This window comes from Molossus molossus, unplaced genomic scaffold (assembly GCF_014108415.1).
Source record: "Molossus molossus isolate mMolMol1 unplaced genomic scaffold, mMolMol1.p scaffold_m16_p_4, whole genome shotgun sequence".
In the NCBI taxonomy this organism is placed as follows: domain Eukaryota; kingdom Metazoa; phylum Chordata; class Mammalia; order Chiroptera; family Molossidae; genus Molossus; species Molossus molossus.
Genome location: NW_023425377.1, coordinates 53,483,029 through 53,507,232, shown reverse-complemented (window position 1 = coordinate 53,507,232; position 24,204 = coordinate 53,483,029). Strand labels below are relative to the sequence as shown.

Genomic DNA, 24,204 nt, shown 5'->3' with positions numbered 1-24,204 from the left:
ACTGGGAATTGAACCAGCGACCCCTTGGTGAATGGGTCGATGCCCAACCACTGAGCATGCAGGCTGGACAGTTCTGTGAGCTTTTGATGGTTCTTAGGTTCTGTTGTCACTGGCTGTCCCAGGCTTGAGGAGCCAACCTCTTTGTCATCCATGGCCCCATCTATAAGACCAATTTCTTGATGCTGTGACACAACCACCATCTATCTCATGCCTGAGCTGATACCTTAACATGGTTGGCCATCTTCCACTCAGACATGGTGTCTAAGATGCTCAAGTCTGTTAACTCTAAGAAGTGGAGTCCAGTCTGACCATTCAACATGATACTTTGTGCCCACTTAACTACTTAAAAAACAAACAAACAAGAAACTCTCTCAGTTTCCCTGTCAACCTGGGATGGCCATGAGGATGAAGGGCTGAACCTGGGTACAGAACTGTCCCCCTTGCTCATCCTGCTCTCTGCTGTCCTGGCTCAGGAGCAGGCCAGCGAGATAAGCTTCAGTGCCTTGTGGGATCCCTGGGCTTTATGAGGCCTGCTCAGGTCCAAGCTGGGGTAGGGCCAGCCTGGGGAGTGGCTGGGGCAGGATCAGATGGAATGGCCTTCTGGTCTCATTCTCATCTGTTTCCATGGCTGGAGCCAGCTCTCCAGCTGCTCAGGGACACTGCAGGGAGCTGCAGGGAGGAGGTGCTCTGACACCCCCAGAATGGGGCAGCTTCCTTATCCTGCCTCTGGGAAGGGAGGAGGCCATGAGGAGAGAATAACAGGAAACCACCCTGGCTCAGCAGCATCTGGGAAGTGGGGTCAGACCCCCACACCCACCATTTTCCAGCTCTCAGCTCCCCACTCCTCCTGATGACTCCAGTCCAGTGGCCTCAAAGACAGGAGAGAGTGCACATTTGCATCCAGCTGCATTCCCAGCACCTGCCTGGCCCAGGTAAGGCTTCATGGGAACCTCCTTAAGCCAGGCCACAGCTCCCCCACAAGACCTGTGGCATGAGAAGCAGCAGTGGGGACTGAGAAGGGGCAGCAGTTGGGTAGTGCTCACGTGCCAGGGTCCCTAGTGTCAGGGTGGACAGATTGGTGCAGAGACCCAGGAAGGTTTCCTGGAGGAGGGAACCTAGAGCAGCACTTGCTGGCAGACTCCGAAATTGTGGGAGGTGCTGTCTGTTCCATCCACTGAGGCAGCCACCAGCCACATGTGTGTCTGGGCCCATCAGTGTTGCCAAGTGAGGAGGAGCTGGAAGGTTCATTTGACATCATTTGAGTTAATTTGCATCTAAACAGCCCAGGTAGTGAAGCAGGCTGAGCTTAACCTGGATAGAGAGGTTAGGAAGGTTCCAAGTGACCCCATGTTGTCTGCTGGTCCTTCCTGCAGCAGGGCCAATTGGGTACAAGCTGACATAAGGCTGGAGGAATGTGCCTGCCACCCAGTGCTGTCCTCAGGGGCTGGCAGGGAGGTGCTGGGTCACTTGGAATGCCTGGTGGCAGAGGAAGACCTCCATGTAGGGCTAGTGGCCAGGGGAGCCACATACCAGGCCTGTGACCAGCCAGGCAGCCAGTTAGGTGGGGGACAAAGGGCCTGGGGGCTCTGGTCAAGCTGCTTGTGCCTCTTACCACGAAGGGGTATGCCCCTTACCACAAAGATGGCCCAACTGGGAAATCAGGGAAAGCAGGGTTTAGGCAGCACAGCCCCCAGGAGGGGCCAGAACTGAAGGTGGGAGCTTCATGAGCAGAAGACCACAAAAAGATAGCGGACAGACAGGCAGACAGGGCAAAATGTTGACAATTGCTGAATCTAGGTGAAGGGTGGTACAGTTTATTTTATTATTCTTTTTTTTTTGTTTGTTTGTTTTTTGTTTTTTATCCTCACCCGAGGATATTTTCCATTTTTTGTACAGATAGAGTGGGAGGGAGAGAGCGAGGAAGGGAGAGAGAGAGAAACATCGACGTGAAGGGACACATCGAGTGGCTGCCACCCGCACAACCAACCAAGGCTGGGGACAAACTGCAACCGAAGTACGTGCCCTTAGCGGGAACCGAACCCGGGTCTCTCCGGACCGCAGGCCGACGCTCTAACCGCTGAGCCAAACTGGCCAGGGCTATTTTATTATTCTTTCACAATTTCTGTAGATTAAAAATTTCAAATAGAAAGTTGGAGAAATGCATCCATAGATGGTCAGAGCAGCTTTGTTGGGAGGTGGCATCTAGGACCAATCTTGAGGTGGGGGCAAGTTGTGTGGTCTTGGGAGGTCTGCTGAGGGAGGGAACGGGTAGGAGGCCAAAGACCTGGCAGAGTTGACTTTGATGAGCCTGGAGGGGTGTGTGGGGCTGTGGGTTCAGTTGGGGAGAGTCCAGGTGACACATGGGGACCTCATGGATGTGAGGGGTGTGCAGGCAATACTGAGTCCAGTGGAGGGTGGGCTGCTGAGTGCTGGAGCAGTGGGTTTCTAGGGAGATGTGGAAGCCAGGCTTGTACATAACACACAGAATATCAAACATGCCGGGGGAGTGTCAAATAAGCCATTGGGTCTGGGATTTGCAAGTAATGCCTGGACTGTGGGCATAACTTGGAGCCATTGGCTTGTGGACACTATGAAATCATGTAACTGGATGAGGTTAAGTGGAGGTGAAGAGACTCCTAAGGACACCCCTAACCTCACACTACAGGATAGCATGGTTTCACTCTGAAGGTCCCTGACCAGTGGATTTGAGTGAAAGTGACAGTGAATGAAGCGACCCAGCAGGCAAGCCAGATGGGGCAGGCAGGAAGCACATGCATATAGCGCAGGAGGGGTTGTGGGCACTTGTGGCTGGTTTCAATCTGCCATCTTGCAGTTTCCTGGGTAGACCAGGTGTGGGTGTCAGGGACAGTGGGTTAAGGGACAAAACACATGCTTTTGGAGTTTTCCTGAAAGGGGAGTAAACAACTGGGGATGATAGCTAACTGCTTTGGTGTTAAGGGCTGATTATCTACCCTACTATCCACTTGTGGACTGTATTTGGAGATGGGTTTTTAGGAAGGTGATCCCATAGGACTGGTGTCCTTATGAAAAGAGACACTAGGCATGAAAGAGGGCTGTCTGCACACTAAGAGAGAGACCCTATCAGAAACCTGCCCTGATGGCACTCTGATCTTGGATGCCCACCCTCCCTCTATGGCTGTAAGAGAATGATTGTCTGTATTTAAACCACTCAGCCCATATTTTTTATGCAGCTTGAGTTGACTGAGACATTGAGGAAAACAGTATGGACATTTCCAGAAAAATTAAACAGATTTACCATATGATCCAGCAATTCCATTTTGGGTATATACCTGTGATACTGTAACTTATGAGAGATATATATATTTGGTCTTGTACTGTTCCTGGTACAGAGTTCCTAAAACCTTTGGAATTTCTTGTGATGAGAACCACAAAGGTATTTTTTGTTATATTAATAAAGTGACTTGGAAAGCCCCTAAATTGGGAGCTGGGGCCAGGGAAACTAACCAGTGATTAGAGGATTGTAACTTTCAATTCCACCTCCTGTTCTCCAAGGTGGGGAGAGGTGCTGGAGGTTGAATCAATCACCTATGACCAGTGATTTAATCAATCATGCCTATGGAATGAAGCCTCCATAAACACCCAAAAGGACGGGGGTTTGGAGAGTTTCTGGGTTGGTGGAACTGTGGAGATGGGCACAGAGAGCACGGAAGCCCCTCGCCCTTTTCCTATACCTTGCCCTGTGCATTTCTTCCATCTGAATGTTCTGAGTTATATATGTATATTTAAGAATATTTTTTAATTTTTATTTTTTGCATTTATCTTCAGATGGAGAGGGAGGAAGAGAGAGAGAGAAACATTGATGTGTGAGCCACATGACTGGTTGCCACCCACACAACCCCAACCAGGGCCAGGGACAAAAACTGCAACAGAGGTATGTGCCCTTAGCAGGAACCAAACCCGGGTCTCTGGTCCGCGGGCCAAAGCTGTAACCACTGAACCAAACCAGCCAGGGCTTTTTAAAGAATTAAAAAATAAATTTTTTTCTTTATTGATTTTAGAGAGAGAAAGGTAAGGAGAGGGAGAGATAGAAATATCGACGAAAGAGAACATCGACTGGCGCCTCCTGCATGCCCCCCACTGGGGAATGGGCCCACATCCTGGGCAATGTGCACTGCCTGGGAATTGAACTGGTGACCTATTGGTGCATGGGTTGATGCTCAACCACTGAGCCACACCAGCCCGGTCTGAGTTAAATATTTTTTACAATAAGCTAGCAATTTAGTTATTTAATATTTCTCTGAACTCTGTGAGCTGCGCTAGCAAATTAATGGACCCCAAGGACAGGGTTGTGGGAACCTCAAATTAGAAGCACAGGGCCTTCACCTGTGAGATTTATGCTGTCTCCTGTTAGATATGGTCACAATTGAGTTAAATTATGGGACACCCAGCTGGTGTTGTAGAATTGCTTTATGTGTGGAGACCCTACACACACACACACACACACACACACACACACATTTGGTGATCAGAAGTGTCAAAAGTGAAAGGAGTGTGAGAGTAAACTACACACAGGAGTGGATTTAAGTCCTTTCACAATGCCAAAAGCAGGGTCTTGAAGAGATCTGCACCCCCATGTCTAGAGCAGCACGTTCACAACAGCCAAGGTGTGGAAGCAACCCAAGTGTCCATCAAGGAGTTAACAGAAACAAAATGTAAGGGGATGTTATTTAGCCTTAAAAATGAAGGAAATACTGATACGCCGTGGATAAGCCTGGGGGACGTCCTTCGCAGTGGCATCAGCAATCACAAAAGGATAATACCGCATTATTCCTCTCATATGAGTTTCCAGAGAAGTCAGGTTCACAGAGAAAAGTAGAGTGGGGCAGGGGGATGCCAGGAGTTGAGGAGAGAATGGGGGCTGGAGTTTGATGGATACGGTGTTTCAATTTGGGAAAATGAGAAAGTGCTGGATGGTGGAGATGGCTGCATGACAATGGGGATGCGCTTAATACCCCTGAACTGTGCACCTGAAAACCGCTGAGACCGCAGTAAGCAAGCAGAAACTCTGCTCTGAAAATCCACGGGCTTACCAGAGCTGGTGCGTCCAGAGCCTGGAACAGGATCCAGCCCCAAGGGGTGAGGCGCGAGGCTCCGCCCCATCCACACCCCCGCGCACGTTCCGCCCGCCGCCAGGGGACGTTGTGGCACCCGCTCGCCATCCGGGCCGCTCCTTCCCGCCGCTTCACGCATGTTCAAGATGGCAGCTGCGGCGCTGTTCCGGGGCGCGGCTCCGAGGTATGGCGGCCCGGCCTGGCGCTGGAGGCTGCGCGCGGTCTCTCGGTACTGCCTATCCCACGGCTCGGGCGAAAACGACAGCGACCGAGCTGACAGCGCAGCCTGGGCCTGCTTCCGGCTGGGCGAACGCGCCTTGGTGCGCGTGCGCGGGCCGGACTCGGCCATTTTCCTCCTGGGGCTGCTGACCAATGACCTGCCGCTTCCCGTTTCTGCGGCCCGTGTGGCCTCGCCCCCCGCGCGCGCGGGCTACGCTCACTTTCTCAACGTCCAGGGACGCACTCTCTATGACGTCATTCTCTATGGGTGAGGTCGGATATCGGGGAGAAAGATATCCAGGGGAGCCGGCACCTAGGGGAAATATGGGAAGTCAGGGTGAAGGGGGCCACCCAAGCGAGGGATGGGGAGCTGGGAGGAGGGGGCACCCAGGGACAGGGCCGTCAGGGGGAGGGCAACTGAGGATGAGGTGGGTACATTGGAAGAGGGCTCTGGGGCAGGGCTTCCTTAGGTGGGCGGGAAAGGCACCCGGGGACGCGCCAGCGAATCGCTTCGGTGATGGTGGAAAATTGTTACTGAGAATTGTGAAACCTGGCCTGTCTTCTTGAGCTGGTATTTCTGTTGAGAAGCTTCGTGCCTTTTTGTTTTGGGGCCCTGAAAGCTTGTAGGTGTTCTTCATCTGATGATTATTTTGGGTCTTTGTTCCTGTGGTGTTGCCGGAGACTTGGTGGGTGCTGTGGCAGTGTAGAGTCAGTAAGGTATGGCCTTCAGGCAATCACAGCCCGTTTTCCTATTTTAGTGTACGCTGCTATGCCCACTTGTTTGCATATTGTCTGGGGCTTCTATGCCCTCAGTTCAATAGCAGATTTGTGATAGACACTCTGTGGCCAAGCCCCAGTTGTCTCCTATCTGGCACTCTACAGAAAACATTTGCAATGCCTGCTGTGTTCTGTTTCAGAGATGCCATCGTTTTTGTCTGGCTCACATATCTTATTACATTCTTCTAGTTGCTTTAGTTTCTTTATCTTAGAATCTTTATTCTTTGATTATCTTGAGCCCTCTGTCAGTAATTTTTCAGTAGCATGTATTTTGGTCATTACTCTTTTTAATTTATCAGTGTTGTCATGATGTTTTGATTCCCAAAGTTCCTTGCTGTGTCTGCAGTCTTCCTTTACATCTTTTTGCCTTTGTATTCTTGTTACGAGTTTATATTCTTATAAGTCACTCTACAGTGTAAAGCAGTTTCTTTTTGTTTCTTAGTTTTCCTTTATCCATACTTTCCCTGTGGTCTGGAATGTCATTGCCTAGCTGCTGTATCAGCAGGTCCTGTCCCAGTGCATGCACTTGTTGCCACTCACTGTTCAGTGTGCTAAGGGAATTGGGGGCTACTGTGATGACAGCCTCTGACCCTAGTTTCCTTTCTGAGACCCATCCTACTCCTCCCTACCAAGTTTTGTGTAAGGAGGAGTAGGATGGATCTTCATTCCATCAAAGACACTGCAAAGGTGCAAAGGTAGTGGCATTGTTTCTCCTCAGCAGTGGAGGGAAGGGTTGAAGACATGCCCTCTCACCCCTTCCCTCCCCCGGTGAGGGGGTTGGGTGCTCCTGAGCCTAGGGGATTGGTGGGTGAAGTCCAGGTTCATTGCCCAGTTCTTTTCTGTAGTGTGAGGCTTTGGGGCCAGAGTTCACTCTCCTGCCTAGCCTGATGCATCTTTTCTGGCCTAACCTCGCTGGTTAGTTCATGGAGTTAATTCATGTGCTCCTTCTCCACCTGGTTGCTGTTGGCCATTTACCTTTGATCTCTGTGGGAATAGGACAGCACTGGGTCTGACTGTCTCATTGGAAGCCCAGGTGCCTTCCTGCCTTCTCTGTGTTATTTTCACACTCATACTTCTGATTTCTCATCCTTGAGTCATTTCTCAGAGCACCCTGTTCTTGTGTTCTGGATGCAGCACCATCTCTCAGGTATCACTTTTTGTTTATAAAGTAGATTTTACTTATGTCAACCTTTAAAATAGCCAGTTATTTTATCAGCAAAATGAGTTTATTTTGGAATAGCAGAGGAATTGCAACTGGGGATGCAAACCATGGTGAAACCATAGTCAAGTCCAGAGAGAGGAGCTGCTTTTATAGAGGAAAGGAGAGAGTTGGGAGGGTTTTTAATAAAACATATGTTTTTATTGATTTTTAGAGAGAGGAGGAGAGGGAGAAAGAGATAGAAACATGGATTGGCTGTCTCCTCCATGCCCCCTACTGGGGATCGAGCCTGCAATCCAGGCATGTGCCCTGACTGGGAATCAAACTGGAGACTTCTTGGTGCCTGAGTCAGTGCTCAACCACTGAGCCACACCAGTGGACAGGGAGGGGTTGTTTTGAATAGAGGTTCATTGGAGGAGAGCAAGAGTTGGGCGTGGTGGTAGCTTCTCATTGGCTCAGTGTGGTGATTTCTTATTGGCTAGGCTGTTGCTGAGCAAAGAGAAAAATCTTCCTGCTGCTGGAGCATGTAAAGTAGCTTCCTATTGGAGTCTGTAAAAGGCAGTGAATGGAGTTTGTGACCCTGATTTTAATGAGGTTTTTTACTTTATTGACTTTCACACTTTTAGAGCAGTTTTAGCAAAATTGAGGGGATGATACAGAGATTTCCCATACACACACAGTATGGGCAATCCACACTATCAGCATCCCCCACCAGAGTGGTGCATTTGTTACAACTGATGAACCTACATGGGCACATAGTCATCCAGAATCCATACTTTACATTAATAGGTTTATTCTTGGTGTTGTACATTCTGTGGGTTTAGACAAATATATAATGACATGTATCTACCATTTGTAGTATTATACAGAGTGGTTTCACTGCCCTGAAAATTGTCTGTGCTCCACAATTCATCCCTCACCACCCACCAACCACTGGCAACCATTGATATTTTTACTGCTCTGTAGTTTTTGCCTTTTCCAGAATTTCAGATAGTTGGATTGTGTAGTATGTGGCCTGTTCTGATGGACTCCTTTCACTTAGTAATATACATTTAAGTTTCCTCAGTGTCTTTACATGGCTTGATAGCTGATTTAAAAAAAATTTTTTTTTTTTCTTTATTGATTTTAGAGGGAGGAAGGAAGAAGGAGAGAGAGAAACATTGATGAGAGAGAACATCGACTGACCGCCTCCTGCATGCCCCACACTGGGGATCAGGCCCACAACCTGGGCACATACCCTGCCTGGGAATCAACCAGTGACCTCCTGGTGCATGGGTCGATGCTCAACCACAGTCATACCACCTGGGCTTGATAGCTGATTTTTTAAATTGAGTTTTAGAGAGAGAGAGAGAAGAAGGGGGGGAGAGAGCTAGAGAGAAACGTTGATGTGATTGAAACATTGATTGGCTGCCTACTGCATGCCCCCTACCTGGCAACTGGGCATGTGACCTAACTGCGAATTGAATCAGCAACCTTTTGGTGCATAGAAGGATACCCAACCAAGTGAGCTACGCTGGCCAGGGTATAGCTGATTTCTTTTTAGTGCTGAATAATATTCCATCATATGGTTATAGCACAGTTTATTTATTCATTCACTTACTGAAGGACATCTTGTTTGCCCAAAAGTTTTGGCAATTATGAATAAAGCTATTGTAAACATCTTTGTGTGTTTTTGTGTGGACATAAAATTTCAGTTCTTTCGCGTTAATACCAAGGAGTACAATTGCTCATAGAGTGTATTTAGTTTTATAAGACATCACCAGACTATCTTGCAAAGTGGCTATACCATTTTGCATTCCCACCAGTTCCTGTTGCCCCACATCCTTACTCATATTTTGGTGTTGTCAGTGTTCTGGATGTTAACCATTCTAGTAGGTGTGTAGTGGTAGCTCGTGATTTTAATTTGTATTTTCCTGGGGGCATATGATGTGGCTCATTTACCTTCTGTGTACCTCTTCTGTGGTGAGGTGTCTGCTAAGTTCTTTAGCCCATTTTTTGATCAGGTTTTCTTTCTTTTATGCTTACTATGTTTTGTTTTTTTTTATTTTTTAAAATATATATCTTTATTGTTGAAAGTATTACAGATGTACCTCCCTTTTTTCCCCTCATTGACATCTCCCTCCCCACTGCTTACTCCCCACCCCTGCCTTCACCTCATTGTTGTCAGCCATCCATTGATTATGCCTGTATGCATATAAGTTCTTTGGTTTTTCTCTTCATACCCCCCCCCCTTCCCTCTGAGTTTGTCAGTCTCTTTGCTACTTTCATGTCTCTGGATCTATTTTGTTTTATAGCTTATTGTGTTCATTATATTCCACAAATAAGTGAGATCATGTGATACTTCTTTCTCTGACTGGTTTATTGGCTTATTTCACTTAGCATGATAATCTCCAGGTTCCTCCATGTTGTCTCATAGGGTAAGAGATCTTTCTTACAGCTATGTACTACTACATTCTGTAAATGTACCACAGCTTTTTTATCCACTCATCTACTCATGGGCACTTGGGCTGTTTCCAGCTCTTAGCTATTGTAAATAGCCCTTCTATGAACATAGGAGGGCTTATACTCTTTCTGATTGGGGTTTCCAGCTTCTTAGGATATATTCCTAGCAACGGGATCACTGAATCAAATGACAGTTTCATTTTTAAGTTTTTGAGGAAACACCATATTGTTATCTGTAGTGGCTGCATCAGTCTGCATTCCCACCAACAGTGTACTAGAGTGCACGTTTCTCCACATCCTTGCCAGCACTTGTTGTTTGATGGTTTGTCGATGGTAGCCATTCTGGCAAGTTTGAGGTGATACCTCATAGTTGTTTTTTATTTTATTTTTCTTTATTGATTTTAGAGAGAAAAGGGAGAGAGAAAGAGAGATAGAAACATTGATGAAAAAGAACATCAATTGGCTGCCTCCTGCAGCCCCCCCCCCCCCAGGGGATTTGGCCCACAACCTGGGCATGTGCCCTGACTGGGAATCGAACTGGCAACCTCTTGGTTCGTGGGTCAGTGCTCAACCACTGAGCCATGCTGGTGGGGCACCTCATAGTTGTTTAATATACATTTCTCTGATGATTAGTGACATTGAGCATTTTTTTCATATGTCTCTTGGCCATTTTGTTTTTTCATATATATTTATTTTATCCTTGCCTGAGGACATGTTTTGCATTTATCTTCAGGTAGAGTAGGAGGGTGAAGGGGGAAGAGAGAGAGAGAGCAACATCGATGTGAGAGAGACACATCGCCTGGTTGCCACCCACACAACCCCAACCTGGGCCAGGGACAAACTGCAACTGAGGTACATGCCCTTAGCGGGAACCGAACCCAGGACTCTCCAGTCCGCAGGCCAACGTTCTAACCACTGAGCAAAACTGGCCTGGGCTCTTGGCCATTTTTATGTCCTCTTTGGAGAAGTGTCTATTCAGATCCTCTGCCCATTTATTTTTCGATTGTCTTTTTCTTTTCTTTTTTTTAGTTAATCCTCACCCAAAGATATTTTTCCATTGATTTTTAGATAGAATGGAAGAGAGGGACAGAAAGAGGGAGAGAGAGAGAAACATTGATGTGAGAGACACATTACTTGGTTGGATCTGCATGGCCCTGACCAGGGCCAGGAATTAAACCTGCAACCCAGGTATATGCCCTTAACCGGAATTGAACCTGCAATCTTTTGGTCTGTGGGCTGATGCTCTGAACGATGAGCCAAACTGGCCAGGGCTGGATTGTTTGTCTTTCTTTTATTGAGTTGTATGAGTACTCTATATATTATGGATAGTTAACACCTTATCTGATGTGTCATTGGCAAATATGTTCTCCCATAGAGTGAGTTTCCTTTCCATTATGTTTCTGTTTTCTTTTGCCATGCAGGAGCTTTTTAGTTTGTTATAGTCCCATTTATTAATCATTTCCTTTGTTTCTTTTGCTAGGCGATGTATCAGTGAAAATTCTACCACCTGTGATGTCTGAGATTTTTCTACCTACATTTTATTCTAGGATTTTTTCACGAGTGACATTTAAGTACTTTATTCATTCTGAGTTTATTGTGTGTGGTTTAAGTTGGTGGTCTAGTTTCATTTTTTTGCATGTAACTAACCAGTTTTCCCAACACCATTTATTGAAGAGACTATCTATACTCCATTGTATGCTCTTGCCTCCTTTGTTGAATATTAATTGCACATTCTGTCTTGAGTCGATATCTGGGTTCTCTGTTCTGTTCCATTGATCTATATGCCTGTTTTTGTGCCAGTACCAGGCTGTTTTGATTATGATGGCTTTGTAGTATAACCTGATATCCAGTATTGTGATCCCTCCAACTTTATTCTTCTTTTTTTTTAAAATGAGATTTATTCTCTTAATTTGTCTGTTCTTTTTTTTTTTTTTATCCTCACCCGAAAACATCTTTTTTTTTTGATATTTTGTTCAGGTAGAGTGGGAGGGAGAGAGAGAGTAAGAAACATCAACGTAAAAGGGACACATCAAGTGGTTGCCATCCACACGACCCAACCAGGGCTGGGGACAAACTGCAACCGAGGTACATGCCCTTAGCGGGAACCGAACCTGGGTCTCTCCACACCACAGGCCAATGCTCTAACCTCTGAGCCAAACCGGCCAGGGCTAGTCTTCTTTTTCAAGGTTGCTGTGGCTATTTGGGGTCTTCTTTGGTTACATATAAACGTTTGGATTATTTGTTCTAGGTCAGTGAAGCCCTTGATGTTTTAATAGGGATTGCATTGACTATATAGATTGCTTTGCATGGTATGGACTTTTTAATGATGTTGATTCTTCCAATTCATGAACATAGTATAGGCTTCCACTTCTTTATGTTTTTATCTATTTATTTTTCTCAATGTCCTGTAGTTTTCTTAGAACAGATCTTTACCTCCTTGGTTAAGTTTATTTATAGGTATTTTAATGTTTCAGTTGCAGTGGTAAATGGGATTTTTTTGGTTTTCCTTTCTGAGTGTTCCTTATTGGTGTATAAGAATGCCATCAATTTCTAGATGTTAATTTTGGATCCTGCTACTTTGCTGAATTCATTTATTAAATCTAATAGTTTTTGGTGGAGTCTTTAGTGTTGTCTGTGTCAACTTCAAGACATCTGCAAATAATGACAGTTTCACTTCCTCCTTTCCAATTTGAATGCCCTTAATTTTTTCTTCTTGTCTGATCACTGTGGCTAAGACATCCAGTGCTATATTGAATAAGATTGGCGAGAGCAGACATTTCTGTCTCGTTTCTACTGTTAAAGGAAATGTTTTTAGTTTTTGCTCAGTGAATATGATGTTGGCAGTAGGTTTGTCATATGTGGGCTTTATTATGTTGAGGTGTGATCCTTCTAGTCCAACTTTGCTGAAAGTTTTTATCAAAAAATGGGTGCTGGCCCTGAGCAGTGGTTAGAGCACCGGCCCGCAGACCAGTAAGTCGTGGGTTCGATTCCTTTCAAGAGCAAGTATGTCAGTAGCGGTTCGTCCACGACCCGGGTCTGGGTCGTACAGGAGGCAACCAGATGATGTGTCCCTCTCAGGTATATATTTTTCTCTCTCTTGCTCTCTCTTTCCCTCCCACTGTATCTGAAGATGAATAGAAAAATATCCTCGGGTGAGGATTAAAAACAAAATGGGTGCTGGATTTTGTCAAATGCTGTTTCAGAATCTATTGATATGACCACATGGATTTTCTTTTAATTGATTTATTTTTGTTAGAAAAGTTTCACCTTTGTCCCCCATTGACACCATCCTCCTGATTCTGTCCCCCACCCCCGCCAGTATTGTTGTCTATGTTCATTGGATATGCATACATGCATGTAAGTTCTATTTATCTCTTTCCTCCCCCTAACCCCTGCTTCTGAGGTTTGTCAGTCTGTACCCTACTTCTGTGTCTCTGGGTTCGTTTTGTTCATCACGTTGTTTTGTTCATTATATTCCACATATATTTGTCTTTCTCTGATTGGCTTGTTTCACTTAGGATGATACTCTCCAGGTCCCTCTATGTTGTCTCCAAGGATACAGGATCTTTCTTTCTTACAGTTGCGTAATATTCCATTGTGTATATGTACCACAGCTTTTTTATCCACTCATTTACTGATGGACACTTGGGCTGATTCCAGATCTTAGCAATTGTAAATAGTGCTGCTATGAACATAGGGGTACATATATTCTTCCTGATTGGTGTTTCAGGCTTCTTGGAGTATATTCCTAAAAGTGGGATCGCTGAGTCAAATGGCAGTTCAATTTTTAGCTTTTTGAGGTAACACTATATTGTTTTCCATAGTGGTGGCACCAATTTGCATTCCCACCAGCAGTGTACTAGAATCCCATTTTCTCCGTACCCTTGCCAGTACTTGTTTGATGATTTGTTGATGGCAGACATTCTGGCAGGTGTGAGGTGATACCTCATAGTTGTTTTAATTTGCATCTCTCTGATGATTAATGACGTTGAGCATTTTTTTATATGTCTCTTGGCCATTTGTATGTCCTTTTTAGAAAGGTATCTGTTTAGGTCCTCTGCCCTTTTTCTTTTCTTTTTTAATTATTCTACCTTCTCAGTGCCACTCTTTCTTTTTTTATCCTCACCCAAGAACATATTTCCACTTTTTGTTCAGATAGAGTAGGAGGGAGTGAGAGAGAGAGAAGCATCAGCACGAAAGGGACACATGGAGTGGTTGCCACCCGCACGACCCAACCAGGGCCAGGGACAAACTGCAACCGAGGTACGCGCCTTTAGTGGGAACTGAACCCTGGTCTCTCTGGACCGCAGACTGACACTGTAACCGCTGAGCCAAACCGGCCGGGGCCCTCTGCCCATTTTTTAATTGGCTTCTTTGTCTTCCTTTTGTTGGGTTATATGAATACTTTATGTATTTTGGAAATTTACCCCTTATCTGATGTATCGTTGGCAATTATGCTCTCCCATAGAGTGGGTTCCCTTTCCATTTTGATGCTTGTTTCTTTTGCTGTGCAGAAGCTTTTTAGTTTGATGTAGCCCCGTGTGTTCATTTTTGCCTTTGTTTCTCTTGCCTTAGGCATTGTATCAATGAAAATTCTGCTGCGTATGATGTCTGAAATTTTGTTGCCTACATTTCCTTCTAGGATTTTTATGGATTCATGAGTCATATTTAAGTCTTTTATCCATTTTGAGTGTATTCTTGTGTATGGTGTAAGTTGATGGTCTAGTTTCATTTTTTTTAATGTAGCTGTCCAATTTTTCCAACACCATTTATTGAAGAGGCTGTCTGTACTCCACTGTATGCTCTTGCCACCTTTGTCAAATATTAATTGAGCATAATGTCTTGGGTCAATTTCTGGGTTCTCTGTTGTGTTCCATTGATGTATATTGCCTATTCTTGTGCCAGGACCAGGCTGTTTTGATTACAGTGGCTTTGTAGTATAAATGAATATCCGGTATTGTGATCCCTCCTCTTTTGTTCTTCTTTTTCAAGATTGCTTTGGCTACTTGTGATCTTTTTTCTTTCCATATAAACTTTTGGAGTATTTGCTAGTTCTGTGAAATATGTCATTGGTATTTTGATGGGGATTGCATTGAATCTATAGATTGCTTTGGGTAGTACGGACATTTTAATGATGTTAATTTTCCCTAATTGGGCTTCTTAATATCTGGTTCCCTTTGTTCCCTTCCTTTATTAATGTTCAGCTACCTATGCTAACAGTTTTATGGTTAATGAGCATCAGCACCTAATACTCTGCTTTTGTTTCCCATCAAGGAGGGCTTGGGAAGACCTCCACCACTACCCTGCTGGGGTCTTTCTTTAGCATGTCCCTTTGGCACAGTGGCCCTCCATCTAGCTGTATTTCATTAAAGCAGGAAATTTAATGTAAATCCTACCTCCTATGTTGTGGAAGCCTGCTTTAGTACATTACATGTCAATAACAGTGCAAAAAAAAAAAAAAAAAACCAGCATAAAAAATTTACAACAGAACCAGGCAGAAGATGAAAAGATCACAACACAAAACCAAGATCAAGTGGAACTCAGACCAGGAGTGCAAAGATGGTTCAGTGCTAGGAAGTGTAGTCATTGAGGTCACTGTACACATAGGCCAGAGGACAGAAGGCTCATGGGCATGTCCCCACTACTAAAAATGTATTTGACAGCCATGGCCAGGTGGCTCAGTTGACTGAAGCATCCTTCCATACTCCTAAAAAAAAAATGGTTTCCAGTTAGATTCCCAGGCAGGGCACACACCTAGGTTGAGGTTTCAATTCCCTGTTGAAGAGCATATGGGAGGCAACTGATCAATGTTTCTTTCACTTTGATGTTTCTCTCTCTCTCTCCCCTTTTTCTTTTTCTCTCCCCGCCTCTCTCTAAAATCAATAAACCTATCCTTGTTCTTGAGTTGGCTAAGGGTCCATGAATCATGTTTATCTTTTTAAAAGTTTTGTTTTTTCTTTATTGGTTTTAGAGAGAGAGGAAGGGACGGGGAGGGAGACATAGAAATATCGCTGAGAGAGAACATCGATTCGTTGCCTCCTTGTCTGCCCCCCACTGGAGGTTTGGCCCACAACCTTGGCATGTGTACTGACCAGGAATCAAACTGGCGACCTCTCGGTGCATGGGTCAGTGCTCAACCACTGAGCCACACTGGCTGGGCAGTATTGTTTATCTTTTTAAAGAACCAACTCTTTGCTTCATTGATCATTTGAATTTTTTTTTTTTTTTTTTTTTTTTTAGTTTATATGTCATTTATTTCTGCTCTGACCTTTACTGTTTCTTTCCTTCTACTTGCTCTGGATTTTTCTTTTTGTTACCTTTTTAGTTCTTTACATTGTAAGGTTAGAAAGTCAATTAGAAATTTTTCTCCTTGAGGTAGGCCAGTAGTACTATGAATTACCCTCTCAGGACTGCTTTCATTGCATACCATAGATTTTGTGTTGTTGTGTGTTTATTTTCATTGGTTTCCAGGAAGGTTTTAATTTCTTCCTTGACCTTCTTTTTTTATCCTCACCTGAGGACATTTTTTCCAGAGTGGAAGGGAGAGAGAGAGAGAGAAACATCAATGTGAAAGGGACACATCGAGTGGTTGCCACCTGCACGACCAACCAGGGCCGGGGACAAACTGAAACTGAGGTATGTGCCTTTAGCGGGAACCAAACCCAGGTCTCTCTGGACCGCAGGTCAATGCTCTAACCGCTGAGCCAAACTGGCCAGGGCTTCCTTGACCTTCTTGGTAAACCTTCATTGTTTAATCACATGCTATTTATTTTTTCTTTATATATATATAGGTGTGCAGATATATATATATATATATATTTTTTTTAATTTATATTTATTTGTTTTAGTGAGGAAGCAAGCCACCATTAGTTCTAAAGCTATAAGAAAGAATGAAAAAAAGAGAGAAAGAAGGAAGGCAGGAAGACAGGGAAGGAAGGAAGGAAGCAAGGGAGGGAGGGAGGGGAGGGGAGGAAGAAAAACGATAGAAGGGGAGGGAGGAAGGAAGGAAGGGAAAGAAAGGAAGGAAAGAAAGAAGGAAGGAAGGAAAGAAGGGAGGGAGGGAGGGTTTTCCGTAGTGGCTGCACCAGTCTGCATTCCTACCAGCATCATACTAGAGTCCCCGTTTCTCCACACCCTCGCCAACACTTGTTGTTTGATGATTTGTTGATGGCAGCCATTCTGACAGGTGTGAAGTGATACCTCATAGTTTTAATTTGCATCTCTCTGATAATTAGTGACATTGAGCATTTCTTCATATGTCTCTTGGCCATTTGTATGTCCTGTTTGGAGAGGTGTCTATTTAGGTCCTCTGCCCATTTTTTAATTGGGTTCTTTGTCTTCCTTTTGTTGGGTTGTATGAGCACTATATATTTTGAAAATTAATTCCTTGTCTGATGCATCGTTAGCAATTATGGTCTCCCATATAGTGGGTTTCCTTTTTATTTTGATGATTGTATGTTTTGCTGTGCAGAAGCTTCTTAGTTTGATGTAGTCCCATGTGTTCATTTTTTCCTTTGTTTCTGATGCCTTAGGTGATGTATAGTGAAAATTCTGTTGTGTATGATGTCTGATATTTTCTCGCCTACATTTTCTTCTAGAATTTTTATGGATTTACGAGTTACATTTAAGTCTTTTATCCATTTTGAGTTTATTCTTGTGTATGGTGTAAGTTGACGGTGTAGCTTTATTTTTTTTTCGCAAGTTCCCAGCACCATTTATTTATTTATTTATCTGTCTGTCTGTTTGTTTGTTTGTTTCTTTATTTTGGTACGTGCGCCTAGTGGAAACTGAACCCGGGACTCTCTGGTCTGCAGGCCGACGCTCCAGCCACTGAGGCAAACTGGCCAGGGCACCAACATTATTTATTTAAGAAACTGTCTTGACTCCACTGTATGCTCTTGACACCTTTGTCAAATATTAATTGACCATATTGTCTTCGGTCAATTTCTGGGTTCTCCGTTTTGTTCCACTTATCTGTCTGCCTGTTGTTGTGCCAGTACCAAGTTGTTTTGATGACAGTGGCTTTGTATTATAACCTGATATCTGGTAATGTGATCCCTTGTACTTTGTTCTTTTTTTTTTTCAAGGTTTCTTTGGCTATTCGGGGTCTTTTTTGGTTCCATATAAACTTTTGGAGTATTTTTTCTAGTTCTGTGAAATATGTCTTTGGTATTTTGATGGGGATTGCATTGAATTTATAGCTTGCTTTGGGTAGTATGGACATTTTAATGATGTTAATTCTTCCAATCCATGAACAAGGTATCTGCTTCTACTTTTTTATGTCTTCCTCTATATGTTTTTTCAATGACCTGTAGTTTCCTGTGAAGAGGTCCTTTACTTCTTAAGTTTATTCCTAGGTATCTTAATTTTTTTGCTGCGATGATAAATGGGATTTTTTGCTTAGTTTCTCTTTCTGTGAGTTCATCATTTGTGTATAAGAATGCCATCGATTTCTTGATGTTAATTTTGTATCCTGCTACTTTGCCAAATTCATTTATTAAGTCTAGTAGATTTTTGATGGAGTCTTTAGGGTTTTCTATGTACAATATCATGTTATCTGTAAATAATGACTGTTTCACTTCCTCCTTTCCAATTTGGATTCCTTTTTTTTTTTTTATTCATGTCTAACTGCTGTGGCTAAGACTTCCAGTACTATATTGAATAAGAGTGGCAAAAGTGGGCATTGTTCCTATTCTTAAGGCGAATGCTTTTAGTTTTTTCCCATTGAGTATGATGTTGGATGTAGGTTTTTTATATATGGCTTTTATTATGTTGAGATATGATCCCTCTATTCCCACATTGCTGATCGTTTTTATCAGAAATGGGTGCTGGAGGTAGTGTTTCTGTTGAGAATTCTGCTGATAGCCTTCTGGGGTTCCTTTGCAGGTAACCAGTTGCTTATCTTTTGCTGCCTTTAGGATTCTCTCTTTGTCTTTAATTTTTGGTATTTTAATTACTAGGTGTCTTGGTGTGGGCCTGTTTGGGTTCTTCTTTCTTGGGGCTGTCTGTTCTTGAACTCGAATGCCTTCTTATTTCACCAAATTAGGGAAGTTTTCTGTCACTATTTCTTCAAATATATTCTCTAACCCTTTCTTATTTTCTTCGGGGATGCCTGTGATGCAAATATTATTACGTTTCCAGTCATCCCACAGTTTTCTTAAGCTGTGTTTCTGTTTTTTAACTGTTTTTTTTCTTTTGGTTTCCTGATGATTGATTTTTTTTCTACCCTGTCTTCTAATTCACTGATCTGGTCCTCAGCTTCCTCTGCTGTTTAGTCCTTCCAATGTGTTCTTTATTTCTGCTATGTCATTCTTCATTTGTTTTTGGTGGTTTTTCAATTCCAGTGGGTTGATTTTCAATATTTCTACGCCTTTACTCATTGTGTTGATGTCCTTCCTCATGCTGTTGAGCTTCCTCAGGATCATGGCTCTGAATTCTAGCTTTTTACTTTTTTTTTTTTTTTTATCCTCACCCGAGGACATTTTTTGTTCAGATAGAGTAGGAGGGAGAGAGAGAGAGAGAAACATCGACGTGAAAGGGACACATCGAGTGGCTGCCACCCGCACGACCAACCAGGGCCGGGGACAAACTGCAACCAAGGTACATGCCCTTAGCGGGAACCGAACCTGGGTCTCTCGGGACCGCAGGCTGATGCTCTAACCGCTGAGCCAAACCGGCCAGGGCTGAATTCTAGCTTTTTAAACTTGCTTAGCTGCATTTCATTCATCTCATCTTCGGTAGAGGTCTCTCGTTCTTTCATTTGGGATTTGTTTCTTTGTTTCACCATTTTGGCTATCTCGGTGGGTTTTGGAGCCTGCCAAATTTTCCCTGTGGGTGTTGGTGTTCTGCTGTTTGTGGCTCCCTCTACTGGGTTTGGATGAGCGTGGGAGAACCCACATTAAACACCACTGTCAAGTCTTACTTTCCTGAGTAGAGTTGTAAGCCCAGGAATGATTCAGTTACCTCTAACTTTTTGTCTGGAGGCTATTAGTCTTGGTTACTTGAAGAGCCTTGGCTTCTCAGTTGAATGAAAAACTGTCTCAGGTGTTCAGCTTAAGGGAATTTCCTGAGGGTGAGGCAGGTGCTGGTTGTTAATGAGCCTCAATTTGCATTTTAATGGCCCACCTGGGTGGGGTTGAATCTCTGAGGAAGGGGCTGCTGCCTTTCGCCACAGCCCTGGGAAAGATTAAGATGGCCACCATCCTGCATGGCCGCAATTCAGCAAAAGCTCTGAGCACCATACAAATCCTGAGTGTCCCCACACAGTTCCAGTCCAGTCCACCCTCCCTCTGCCAGAGCCCAAGGTGAATGGCTGTGGCTATTTTAGCGTTCTGTCCTGGCTCTCTGTGCTGTGGAGTGGGCTTGGGAGTTTAACCCTGAGGGTGCTGCTCACAGCTAAGACCGCTCCTGTCCGTGGGCTTCCAGCCCACTTCTCACGCCTCTGCAATCCTACCAGGATTGATTCAGTGTCCCTAGTTATATGGTCCTCACAAGCTGCTTTTCTGTTGCTTTTTCCTGATGATTAGTCTTTATTTTAGGTGTAAATCCAGTTTGGTCCTGGGAGATGGTCTGTGTAGCTTCCAGTCACTCCGCTGCCATTTTGGAATCTCTCGTTTTATTACTATTTTGTTAGGTTTTTATATCATACTCTTGGAGAATGCTGATTTGCACTTTTCTTCACATGTAATGTCTTTCTCTGATTTTGGTATCATGATAATGTTAGCTTTATGAATTGAGTTGAGAAGCCTTCCCCTCCTCGATTTTCTGAACAATTTTATTGGTATTATTTATTTCTTAAATATTTGATAGGATTTACTCCAAGCTTTCTGAGCTTAGAGTTTTCATTGTGGGAAGGTTTTTATTTTTCTTATCCTCACTTGAGAACATTTTTGCATTTATCTGCAGATAGAACTGGGGGGAAAGGGGAGAAGAGAGAGAGAGAGAGAGAGAGAGAGAGAGAGAGAAACATGGACTGGCTGCCACCTGCACAACCCCAAACGGGCCAGGGATGAACTGCAACCAAGCATGTGCCCTTAGTGGGAACCGAACCCAGGACTCTCTGGTCCCCAGGCCGGCACTGTAACTGCTGAGCCAAACTGGCCAGGGCTGTGGGAATGTTTTTAATTAGAAATTTAATTTCTTTAATGGATATATACAATTGTCCTTCGCCACTTCACGCTTCCACGGCTTCACTCTATTGATAGAAGCCACAAAAGTTGAAGCGCGAAGTGACGAGGGATGACTGTATAAAATAAAGAATCCTACTTCTCGGAAATTCATTTATCGCAGTAGAGTCTGGAACTGATTAACCGCAATAAATGAGGGCCGGCTGTAGTCAGATTTTCTTTCTCTTTTGTGTAAATTTTGGTAATATTTGTTTTTTGAAGAATTTGTATTAAATTGTTAAATTTGTTAGCATTAAGTTTATAATAGCCCCTTATATTGGTTTTCTATTGCTGGGTAACAAATTACTGAAAATTTAGCAGCTTAAAACAGCACCTGTTTAGTCCTGGCCGGTTTGGCTTAGTGGTTAGAGTGTCGGCCTGCGGTCCTGAGAGACCCGGGTTCAGTTCCTGCTAAGGGCGCGTACCTCAGTTGCAATTTGTCCCCGGCCCTGGTCAGTCGTCTGGGTGGCAGTCACTCGATGTGTTCCTTTCACATCGATGTTTCTCTCTCTCTCTCTCTCTCTCTCTGTTCCTCTCTCTCCCTCCCACTCTACCTGAACAAAAAATGGAAAAATGTCCTCGGGTGAGGATAAAAAAAAACAGCACCTGTTTATTAGCTAACATTTTTTTGGTCAGTAGTCTGGGCATGATGTGGCTGGGTTTTCTGCTTATTATCTTTACTAGGTTGAAATCGAGGTATTAGTTGGGGTGCATTTTTACCTGAAGGCTCTAGGGAAGAAACTGCTTTCAAGATGATATTCAAGTTACTGGCCAAATTCATTTCCCTATAGTTTTAGGACTGAGGTTCTAGTTTCCTTGCTGACTGTTGCTGGGGATTGCTCTTAGTTAATAGAGGCATCTTTCAGGTCCTGGCTCTGAGGCTCTCTCCATTTTTAAATCTAGAAATGGAGAATTTCTGAAGTACTAAATCCTTCTCACTCTTTGAATCTATTGCCACAAAGAGCCTGATCTCTTCTATGGGCTCCAGAGTCAGGCCTCTGAAAGATAGTCTCCCTTTCGTAAAGTTAGCTGTATCATATAGCATAACCTAATCACAGGAGTGAGATCCATTATATTCACAGTTCCAGAAATTTTACAGGACAAGTGATTCTCTGATGTCTATAATGAAAATCATCGTTGTTCAATGAAGATTCACTTCTCTGCCTAGCTTGCACTTGAATGTCTTTCAACCCTGTGAGGATGCTTCTTTCCTGGTCAGTCTTTTCCCAACCATATGACATGTCATTTTTCTGGTGTGCATCTTAATATTAAGCAGAAGCCTGAACTAAATACTGCCTAAATCTAGAAGTTGGTGTTTAGTGCAGTCATGACTATAGAGCATTCAAGAAACCTTCTAGTTATAGCTGTTGTGGGAAAGGGGTCTTCTAACTGACAGAGAAAGTTCTCCCCATTTTATTCCTCTCTTTTTTTGTTTGCTAACCAAAAAAAAAAAAGAAAGAAAGAAGTGGGTGCTGGATTTTGTTGAATGCTTTTTCAGCATCTATTGATATGATAATATGGTTTTTATCTTTCATTTTGTTTGCAAATATTATACTATCCTTGCATCCCTGGGATGAATCCCACTTGATCATGATGAATAATTTTTTTGATGTATTGCTGGATCCGATTTGCTAATATTTTATTAAGGATTTTGGCATCTGTGTTAATCAGGGATATGGGTCTGTAGTTTTCTTTCTTTGTAGTGTCTTTATCCGGTTTTGGAATTAGAATTATGCTGGCCTCATAAAATGACGTTGGAAGTATTCCGTCTTTTTGGATTTTTTGGAATAGTTTGAGGAGAATGGGTATTAGATCTTTAAATGTTCGGTAAAACTCCCCGGTGAAGGCATCTGGGCCTGGGCTTTTGTTTACTGGGAGTTTCTTAATTACATCTTCAGTTTCCTTTGTTGTTATTGGTCTGTTCAAGTTTTCTGTCTCTTCCTGGTTCAGTTTTGGGAGGCTGTATGTTTCTAGAAATTTGTCCATTTCTCCTAGATTGTCCAATTTGTTGGCGTATAAGTGTTCATAATATGTTTGGATGATCCTTTGTATTTCTGTGGTGTCAGTTGTTACTTCTCCTCTTTTGTTTCTGATTTTGTTTATTTGGTTTCTCTCTTTTTGTTTCTTGGTGAGTCTGGCTAACGGTCCATCAATCTTGTTTATCTTTTCAAAGAACCAGCTTTTTGTTTCATTGATCTTTTGAATTGTTTTTTTAATCTCTATGTTATTTATTTCTGCTCTGACCTTTATTTCCTTCCTCCTACTAGCTCTGGGTTTTTCTTTTTGTTTACTTTCTAGTTCTTTAAGTTGTAGGGTTAGAAAGTCAATTAGGAATTTTTCTTATTTCTTGAGATAGGCCTATAGTGTTATGAACTTCCCTCTCAGGACTGCTTTCGCTGTGTCCCTTAGGTTTTGTGTTGTTGTGTGTGTGTTTTCATTGATTTCCAGGAAGTTTTTAATCTCTTGATCTCGTTAGTAACCCATTTGTTGTTTGATAACATGCTATTTAGCCTCCAAGCGTTTGAATGTTTTTTATTGTAATTGAGTTCTAGTTTCATGCCACTGTGATCTGAGATGATGCTTGATATTATTTCAATGTTCTTGAATTTGTAGACTTACTTTGTGTCCTAACATGTGGTATATCTTTGAGAATGTCCCATGTGCACTTGAGAAGAATGTATATTCTGCAGCTTTGGGGTGAAATGATCTGTAAATATCAATGAAGTCCAACTGATCTATTTCATCTTGTAAGGACTCTATGTCCTTCTTAATTTTTTTGTCTAGATCTATCCAGTGGAGTCAGTGGTGTGTTAAAGTCATCCACTGTTGTATTGCTATTGATCTCTTTCTTGAAGTCCTCCAGAAGTTTTTGAATATATTTTGGTGCTCCCGTATTTGGTGCGTATATGTTTACCAGGGTTATATCCTCTTGTTGGATTGATCCTTTTAATATTATGTAGTGACCTTCTCTGTCTCATATTATGGCCCTCGTTTTGAAGTCTGTCTTGTCAGATATGAGTATTGCTACATCAGCTTTTTTTTCATTTCCATTTGCTTGGAAAATTTTTTCCATCCCTTCACTTTCATCTTGTGCGAGCGAGTCTTTTGTTGTGAGGTGGATCTCTCGTAGACAGCATATATATGGGTCGTGTTTTTTTTTTTATCCAATTAGCTGCCCTATGTCTTTCGATTGGAGCATTTAAGCCATTTACATTTAAGGTCATTATTGGTAGATAGTTACTAGTTGCCATTTTAATTTTATGCCTGTGTCCTATCCCCCCGCCCCCCCGCCTCTCTTTCTGTTCTTCTTATAATAGTCCCTTCAGCATTTCTTGCAGTGCTGGTTTGG

At 43.3% G+C, this 24,204-nt stretch overlaps 1 protein-coding gene across 2 annotated transcripts in view; it reads left to right on the top strand.

Moving 5' to 3' along the window:
* The first annotated feature begins 5,239 nt into the window (after positions 1 to 5,239).
* IBA57 (iron-sulfur cluster assembly factor IBA57) overlaps positions 5,240 to 24,204 on the top strand; it is a 30,522-nt gene continuing 11,557 nt past the window's right edge. The window contains exon 1 of one of the 2 annotated variants that reach the window (XM_036241734.1): positions 5,240 to 5,580. In XM_036241734.1, coding sequence (XP_036097627.1) covers positions 5,240 to 5,580 — 341 coding nt within the window. The remainder of the gene's footprint in view (positions 5,581 to 24,204) is intronic. The other variant, XM_036241735.1, reaches the window with a different exon arrangement.